Source organism: Engraulis encrasicolus, chromosome 23 (assembly GCF_034702125.1).
Source record: "Engraulis encrasicolus isolate BLACKSEA-1 chromosome 23, IST_EnEncr_1.0, whole genome shotgun sequence".
NCBI classification, from domain to species: domain Eukaryota; kingdom Metazoa; phylum Chordata; class Actinopteri; order Clupeiformes; family Engraulidae; genus Engraulis; species Engraulis encrasicolus.
The window spans coordinates 23,170,815-23,180,265 of record NC_085879.1 but is presented as its reverse complement, the minus strand read 5'-3'; the positions used below and the strand labels follow the sequence as shown (position 1 = coordinate 23,180,265).

Sequence of the window (9,451 nt, the reverse complement as noted above, 5' to 3'; positions counted from 1 at the left end):
TGAAGTATGAGTTTTAAATAAAGCCCTCTATCAGTAGTTCTCAACCCTTTTTTAAACAAACCTTAACATCATTATAAGCCTGCCAAAGCCTCCAATAGTATTAAAAAATACATAGGCCCTACTGTATATACATGTACAGTATATATAGGCCTACTATTGCTTCCCATGAGTAACTCTGCTCCCCTCAAGATTAAATAAATAAATAAATAGGCCTATATATTAAATTGGAGAAGGCTGCACTAGCACATGATATGACATGGTTGTTAAACCAGTTATTCCACTGAGAAAAGTGAAATAAAAAATAAATAAGAAAAATAACATGGCACACATTTGATCCAACCAGCTCGGAATCGGCTGTTAGTAAAAACCAAGTAGGCACATTGGTCACCTGTATTGTAAGGAAACAGTTGCAGGATATCTTCTCTTTTTTAACTTCTACTTTTACTTTTGACACCTCCTTCGAAATGATATGAGGCGAAGGAACAAGAAGCAGGCTACCCTGTAACAGTTCATGGTAGCAGTTTTTTCTTGAAACAGGAAGGAACCAGTGGGGGCCGCAGCGAGACAGAACTTGCACAATGTTGGAGATGTCAGAAGTACAGAAGATGTTCGGACCAAGGCGTAGTAAGTGATCGAACATTTTAGTGGTAGTTCTATCTAAGTAACCTAGCCTACTTGTTTAGGAATTATATTGAATATATAGCCTGTTGTCCCTTGAAAAAAACATTTGCGATCCTTTTACATGTAGACTAAAAATGGAAGTAGGCCTAACTATTCTTCGCCTAACCTACAGTGTGAGGTGGTCTGTGTAGCACGCAACAGCTGTAGGCCTAACAGATTGCTTTTGCGGTAGGCCTAGTATTGAAGATGTACTCTCTCACTTTCAACACATATACATTTGAATTCGTCCAACTACACCCACATTGTTGATCTGTATGCGTTTTCAAGCATGGTTTCACTTTCAGCTTCAGTGGCCCTACATTTTGAAAGCAGGAAGTGTTTATTGCAGTACGCCTACTGCAGATAACAAATTGCACATAGCCCAATGTAATAAATAAAATAAATAAGGAAACTAGTGCAACAGTACATTGGCAATTGGCATTGTTTTTTTTCTTTTCAGTCCACTTGTTGAGCATCAATTGTTCCAGTGCATGGCCTCACTACTCATAGGTGATCATAAGCAGAAGCTGTTGGAGTGTGTTTTTGTTTCATTTACAAGTAAGATATGATAGCCTATTTATGACAGTCTTATTTTAGGGTCGAGGTGAGATCCGAGTCCAGGAGAGGGTTGGAGGGAGGGACCTCAGCTCAGGGAGGATAGAGGACAACCGTTTAGGCCTATCAGTAACCACTAGAGGACAAGCATAGATATTCCTCTGGCCTTGTGTCCAGGTGGAACAGTGGTAGCAGTGAAAGAAAGGTAGGAGGTATGATGTAAAATATATTTAGTAGAAATGTCAGTCAGTCCCCTTTTTCTGACTTTATATGTTCTGCGCTCTCCTCCACCTTAATTGGTTGAAAAAGGCTATGGTTGGATGAATTGATTGTTAAATTGCTTTTGTGCTATTGATGTTTGTGGCAGACATAGAGAGGGGAGATACAGGCAGGGCAGCAGCTAGGCATTAGCAGAGTAAGCAGAGTGCTTAGGGCCTCAACCACTTTGCCCCCAAAATTGGGGCCTCCTAAATTGAGATTGACTAAAAAGTGTATTATTATTATTTTTAATTATGAGGGGGGCCTACTGACCAGTTATGCTTAGGGCCTCCAAAACCTTAGCAGCGGCCCTGGGTACAGGGAGATGTGAGACTGCTTTAATAGTACTGCGTTCCCCAGATTAAACTCATGAAATAAAGGCCTATGTTGTGCTACAGTTGGTGAACAGGAGTGGGTGACAATGGCCTTTATTTATCATGCAATTATACGAAGGAAAATGTGCTTAAAGGAGCAGTTCAGCCAATTTTATCAATATGCTGCTGTTGTATTGCTCATGTAACAGACCGCATTCAGCGGCAGGCGACAAAGTTTGACTCCAATTCACATTTATTCTGGTGAAACAAGTGCAAACAACATCATGCAGCTGCTGTTGTACATTAATATCTCCAGCAAAGTAAACTCTTTCTTGTGATCGTATAGTGAATTGTCAGCACGAGACATGGAGCCATGGTCTTTTACATACATACAAAGAAAATGGAATATTGTACAAGAACGACCACTAGCTGGTGTGGCCAGGAGTGGCACTGCAGCTATGTTATCGCAGCCAAGTAAATAATGAATGGGTGCCAATGGGGCTGTACGCTTCTCATAGAACTATCTGCCCGTGTGATTTTTTCCCTGGAAACAATGAAGTCGCGTTCGATAGATATAAGTAAGTGAAAGCATTTGCCGACACGTTTGCATCTTGTCAAGTGTTAGATTTGTGAAAATTACCCTTAATTCAACTATAGCAATGACATAACACGTGACAATCGACTTCACGGCACTACACCATTTGTTTTGTAGTTTTAAGTCTGACTTCAGATGTCGATGTGTTTAAAGTTATGTTAGTATTGTTGCGGACACACGTTATTTATTGCATTTAAGGTGGTGGAAAAGTGGTACGTGTAAATGGGGTAAAGGAAATGACTGCGCTCATCCTTAAGAATTTGGGCACCTTCAATTAACATGTTGGACGGCGGTGGGGGGGTTTGAGGTGTGTGACCGTAGATGTCTCTGCTGGTCATACACACCAGGGCGGTAAAGCGTCGCGGAACGGCCGCGTTTTTTACCGGCGTCGGTGAAAATACATTGAAACCATCTGTCCTTACACACCAACCGGCGGTAGTCGGGCGTCAGCGGCACGGGAGCCAGCCTCGCGCCGCGCTGCATTTGGAAAATAGAACTCGAGCGTATTTTTCACGCCGGCAACCGGCGGTGTCTCATTGAAATGAATGGCAAAGTAGCACGCTAGCTTTAGCTGTGGGGAGGGTTTTGAACAGGACTGGCCGCGCACGGCGACGCTGTCAAAACATACCAAGGCGGAACGGAACCGGCACGGGACGAACGCGGTCTTTCTGCTTAGTTTCGACCGGCGTGTTTTTCTCTGCCTTTCACACTGACAGCGTCAGCGTGCGCGGCCAGTCCTGTTCAAAACCCTCCCCACAGCTAAAGCTAGTATGCTACTTTGCCATTCATGTGAATGAGACACCGCCGGCCGCCGGCGTGAAAATACGCTCCCGCGCCGCTGACGCCCGACTACCGCCGGTTGGTGTGTAAGGACAGATAGGTTTCTATGTATTTTCACCGACGCCGGTGAAAAACGCGGCCGTTCTGCGACGCTTTACCGCCTTGGTGTGTAACGGCTGTGATACATGTACGTGGATTTTAAAACCATCTGTGAAAAACGATCGGCAGATTTGACACCACCGAAATCAAAACAGCCTCCATTTTTAATATCCCAGTAGTGCTGGTGACGCACGTGACGTCATGGCGTTGAAAGCTCTCCCATTGGTTAACGCTTTGCGGTGCCGCTACATTTTTCAGCCAAGCTCAACTTTCTCGCCTCGCTCGCCCGCCACCCTCGCTTCCCTACGTCACCACCTCTCGCCTCGCTGCCGCGTCCCAACGGAAAATAATGGAACGCCACGCTTGTACCGCGTTGGAAGCGCCCATGTAAATCAGGCGTAAGACAGGCAGAGAAAAACACGCCGGCCGATCAGTCAGGATCAGTCAGAGTACGTCTCTCGTCAGCTCTGGTCGTGAATAGTCGCAGAGATTCCTCAGCCAGCAGGTATTAGCCGAATGCTAGCGTGTTGCAGGACAAAACTAACACGTCTTTGGGAGAACAAAGCCATGTCAGGAACCTTTAACTTCACTTCTAATACAACTTCCATGATAAGGTACAGAATGTGCACACATCTTTACAAACCAGAGAACAGAACCGTCACAAATCCCTGCTGAGCCATTTAGCCCAATAGGCTCCCATTCATCTTTTACTTGGCTGCGTTCGCCAACGGGGCTATAATGGGAGCCAATGAGAGATGGCTTTCTCATAGCTTAGAGAATCTCTGATACATATTATCATGGACAACATTCTATGATAACATTCCCTCATTAAACGGGACATTCCATTGCAGTATTCCATTGGTGAGTAAATAAACAGAACGAGAACGACATCGAGTAGCAAAACAAAGCCTACGTGGTGAAACATTAAGTGCAAACAACACCATGCTGCTGTTGTACATTCATATCTGTACACAAAAGGATAAAGATACAGTTAGCTTACTGCCCACAGATAACAAAGAATGCGTGGTTCAGACTAGCAGCGAACTGACTAGCAGGTTCATAGCGTGGTCAGAAATTATCACTTCAAAATACCATTTCTACGGTGGCCCATTGGTGACATGGAGGGATTTATTTTTGGAGGGGGGAATGTATGCACTGGATACTAACACTTTTGCAAGATAACGCAAATATTTTGCGTGATAACGCAAATATTTTTGTGAGATGACGCAAATTAAAACTTACATCTGCGGGTTCACCACTTTGATTTGCAGCACACTTTTTGGTCCCTGGGGGGCAGTCTGAACCAACACGAGTACGGCTTTGACACACCACAGCTGTAGGGGTAGGCTATTCAATTCACCACTACTGTTGTTGGATAACAGCGAGAGGGATGCTGACAGTCAAAAGCATTACTACCGCTGGAAGGACGTGCAAGGATACCGTTATTTTATCCATTGTTTTAGCCTATGTTAAATAAACAACAGATTTTGAGAGACACCGTAGCACTTTGCTTTGCGCACGGACATAAGGGGGAATATAGGACAGAATTAAGGAGGACAGTCGGGACGACTGTTACTGAACGATGATGAAAGATGATGAAGCCTATGAAGATCATTTTGTCATATCAAGACCCACATGTGAATTATGTAGGCTAATCTTAACATTGGCCTCAACGTTGAGGCAGCACGCTGTATTCTTTCTTTCTTTTTATTGAAACGTTGAAGTCGTTTGTTGTGGTTCTCCCCTTTTAATGTATAGGCTAAATCAAGGCTATCACAACCACTGCTGTCATTCATTCTCATGATGTCTACAATGCCAGGTCAACAATGGCAAAAAAAAGTTTGGGAGTTAGGATAGGAAGGCTATATCAGAGACGATCTAAAATTTAAATTAATTTAATAATCTTTGTCTAGTTATAGACTATCCGTAACTCCTGGCCGTCTGCAATTAATTAAAATAGGCCTAATAATTACCAATTTCAAACAGATGATTGCACGACTACGCCACTGAGGGAATTTCGCCCCCAGAATTTATTTAGACTTCAACTTAAACCCAGCAGCACATGTTCGTTGAGGTCGGACCACATAGACAGGGTTCAAATGACTTTTCTGTTACAATGACGACTGAATAGAAATATACCACCCAAAAGGAGTTAATATAGCCTACTGCTGAGTTCAAGCTGAAAGTAATTAAATATGCAGCCGAAAATAGCAATAGGGCAGCTGAACTAAAGTTTGGATGCATTGGAAAACTGGTTGAGGACTGGAGAAAAGCGGAGGAAAATGTGCATGTTATGAAAAAAACAAAAAAGCTATCTGAAGGTTCAAGTCCCACATCTAGAAGAAGAGCTGAATACAGGACAAATGTGTTCTCGAACAACGCGCGCGCTTTGAGTCAACGGTCTTGTTACGGCTCCATGACATTGCCAAAGAAATGAATAGGACTTTTTGCGGAAGTCCCGGACCTCGTGGATTTATCGCGTTATGCAATGCAATCCCCTCTCGTGGGTTTATTTGCGCTATGCAACGCAATCGCCTCTCTATCCGAGAATGAACGTCTGTGTTATTAAAGACAGTCAGCCGACTTCCAGGTGAAAATCGATCATTTCCGCGAGTTTCTGACAAACGAGCACAACGTGACACTACCATAGGCTACACAACATGGATGAAATCCTTCACCTTTGATACCGTCATGGGCCGAAGTCTCACAAAAGGGGGTAAAGAAAGGCGTGCTCTGGAGACGGAACAAAGTCGCCTCGAACCCTCCCATGGTCCAAACGCAAAACAATGCCGAAAATTGAATGTTGTTCTGACTACAGGGCAACATGGCGCGTTATCACTGTTTCTTCTTTTTCTTTTTGTGGTTTTATGGCGGTTGGCAAACCATCTTAGTTGGTGCATTACCACCACCTCTGAATGCGTTGCCACTGCTTCAGATGCTGGTTTATAAAACAATGCCGTCTTTGAGCAGCAGCTTACCATGTGCCAGTTATCACAACATAGATTACATGGATAGAATAACCTTTCAAAAATGTGCGACGATTAGTCCGGTGCGACGTATATATGTTTTTTTTCATCTTCAAAATGCATTTTTGGGCCGATGCGACTTAAACTCCGGAGCGACATATAGTCCAAAAAATACGGTATATGCGTAAAGCACACACAGGGTACAAGCTATGCTGGTGCCTCTGTTGCACGGAAGTGAAAGGAGGAGAAACTAAACGCATTCTGAATCTTGGGGACGAAAGCAGGGGTCGGGAACCTATGGCTCGTGAGCCACATGTGGCTCTTTTGGGAACTGCATGTGGCTCTCGGACAAACCTGTCATTTGTTTACTCAATAAGCCATGAATAATTTTGGTACAGCACTAAATTAAAAATGGACCTACTGAAATCAAAAAGTTAAAATAATATTCAAAATATAAAGTATGATGGCGCATTTAATCCATCCCAGGTCTGTTCTCTACCGCTGAAGTTCATGGTTAGGCCTACGTCTGATCAGCTGAGCGAAGCACAGGCCCTCGACGAAGGCTACTGTACAGATATGAAAAACGCGTTTTTTAATTGGACAATGCCGTGCCCGTGCTGGGTCGTGTCGTGTGAGATAACATTCCATCCGTAACGCTTTACCTAAAGTTCAGCTAGCTAACGGTTGTTTCCAAAACAAAGAAACAGTTCACGATCGTGCCATTATGATGGCAAATCAAGTGGAGGAAACACAAGTGAGGGATATAAATGCAGCGCTGTAGGCCTATTTCTCCCTCGCTTTGGCTGAATCAACGGACGTAGCCGAAGTCTTTCCCAGTTCAGTGTGATTGCGAGATAACTGATGCCACAATGCGTACGTAGGGTTGCCATCCGTCCCTTGAAATAAGGAATCGTCCTGTATTTGGCGGTTAAATCATGCGTTCCGTATTGGGGACGCATGTCGGTAAGGGACGCGATTTGTACCGTATTTTTGTGAATTACTAAAAATAGACATGTCAGCCACATATCAACTGTAAAATGTTAACTATTGTCAGCGCGACCAAGATGAGCATCCTCTCTTGAAGTTCTCTCTCCCTCCCAACTCCCTCCCTCCTCATGCACCTTCCCTGTGTCTGTCTGATGGCTAGAATAGAAGCACCCTTGCCATTCTCATTGGCAACTCCGATGCATACAAAGTTAGAAACTTAAGGTAATGCATGCGCGTGGCTTCTTAAATGCACATCCCCAACTAGTTTTAGTTCTTCTTTCGTCAGCTCTCTCCCTTCTTATCCCCAATGCAAGAGTTACTTTTATTCCCTTCTGTGCATGACAATTAGCATTAGAAATAATGGCGAAAATGGTATGGCTCTCACAAAAACAATATTTTTTAAAAATGGGCGTTTATGGGGGTCACGTGATGTCTTCTGAGTGAGCAGTCGCCTTTAATCGACCTCCCGTCTAACAGTTAAATATCTTTCTTTTTGACCGATCCAACCACTACTTTAGAAGATATTTCGATATAACATTATGTCCGGAACAGATACTGCAACTTCTCAGCGACAAACAACGAGGGGCCGTCGTGCTGAACCAAAAACAACCACGGTGAAGATCAGTGTTGCCAAGTCCGCTTATTATACGCGACTTTGGGCTTCTTTTTTTGAGCAGTCGCTTTTAATTTTGTAAAGTCGCGGGTTGCGGTTTTTTGGGCTTGTTCTTTTCAGGGTTGGGCTTGCTGTTTTCTCCTGCTCTGGTGGTGATTTGAATGTGTTTCTCAATGGCAACTCGTTTTTTCTCACTCATCCTTACAAGTGACCCTGCTACAATATTGTTAACTCCCACTTTCTGTGGTCACTTGTGGGGATTTTAGCAGCCACGCAGATCCCCGTAAAGAGCAAGGTCTTCCCTGACCAGGCACGCGACTGACAACCCACCCTTTCTGTCGCTTCTTTTGGGCTTGTTTTCACGACGCCCCTCAGTCGCTTCTTTTGGGCTTGTTTTTAGGGCGTCAGCCGCTTATTTGTCGTAGAAAATCTGGCAACACTGGTGAAGACGAAGAGGAGGGAAACATGGCTAACGCTATTGCCCAAAGCGAGACAGCTAAGATCAGCGCCCTTATGGACACTAAATACGCAGAACTTCAGGTCAATTTGAACGTTTTATCAAGCCGTATAGACGATAACAGTAAGAGACTGAGTGAGGCTGAGAACCGTGTCTCAGAAAATGAAGATCGGACGGTGTCCCTGGAGACCAAAATTGCCCTCCTAGAGAAAAAAGTACAGGACCTGACTACCCGTGCGGATGACATTGAAAACCGCAGTCGTAAAGACAACATTTGCATTATTGGTCTGAAAGAGGGCACTGAGGGGAACCAGGCGGTGGAATTCTTTGAAAGCTGGCTCCCGACTACGCTCGGGATAAAGACCAAACGCGGGGTTATCAAGATCGACAGGGCACACAGGTCTCTTGGGGAACACCAGCCAAATTACAACACACCGGTAATCATCAAACTCAACAACTCCAGGGACAAACGAAGAATTCTCGCACCGGCAAAACAGAAGGGTGAAATCATCTGCGGCAACAACAAGATTCTGATTCGCCAGGACTTTTCTCAGTCGGTGAGGGAAGCCAGAGGCGAGTTTAATGACATCTGCGAGGAGCTGCTTGAGAAGAAGATACGGTTTCGGATGCAATACCCCGCCACGCTCTTCATCACAGTCCAAGGGAAAGAACACTCATTTAAATCACCTCCGGAGGCTGGAAAGTTCTTAAAGGGGTATGCCACTATTTTGGGGCTTAATACAGTTAAAATCGTTGGCTGGGGTTTATAAAGGTGGTAAAGTGTCTTATTTTTCATGTAAGCCGTTGTCTTGCTTTAAGACAAGTTAAAGGATAGTTCCGGCGTAAAATGAAAGTTTCACCATCGCTTTCCCATGCCACATAATGTATCTAATGATGAGCCATTCCGGGCAATGCCGCGCCGTTATGGAGTTAGCTTATTTTAAGCTTTTTGGTGAAAAACGCAGCCAATGCATCACGGCGGGGCCAATTATAGGCCTATTATTTTCTGATGTTTCCCCGCTATAAACAACTTAAAAAACGCTACACACTTCATCACAAAGGTCTCGTCAATCAAACCGAGGCACAGAGACGATCATCGGACCACACAGTCTTTCACTGGCCAGTGTTTCCAGAGGTGTCTCACTGTTGCAACTCTCTGACCCGGAT

General features: G+C 44.3%; 1 protein-coding gene across 1 annotated transcript in view; it reads left to right on the top strand.

Annotated features, from left to right (window-relative positions):
* The first annotated feature begins 553 nt into the window (after window positions 1-553).
* The window catches only part of LOC134439941 (GTPase IMAP family member 8-like), a 31,156-nt gene continuing 22,258 nt past the window's right edge, over window positions 554-9,451 (top strand). Inside the window, exon 1 of the mRNA XM_063189868.1 lies at window positions 554-624. Coding sequence (XP_063045938.1) covers window positions 579-624 — 46 coding nt within the window. The 5' untranslated portion in view covers window positions 554-578. The remainder of the gene's footprint in view (window positions 625-9,451) is intronic.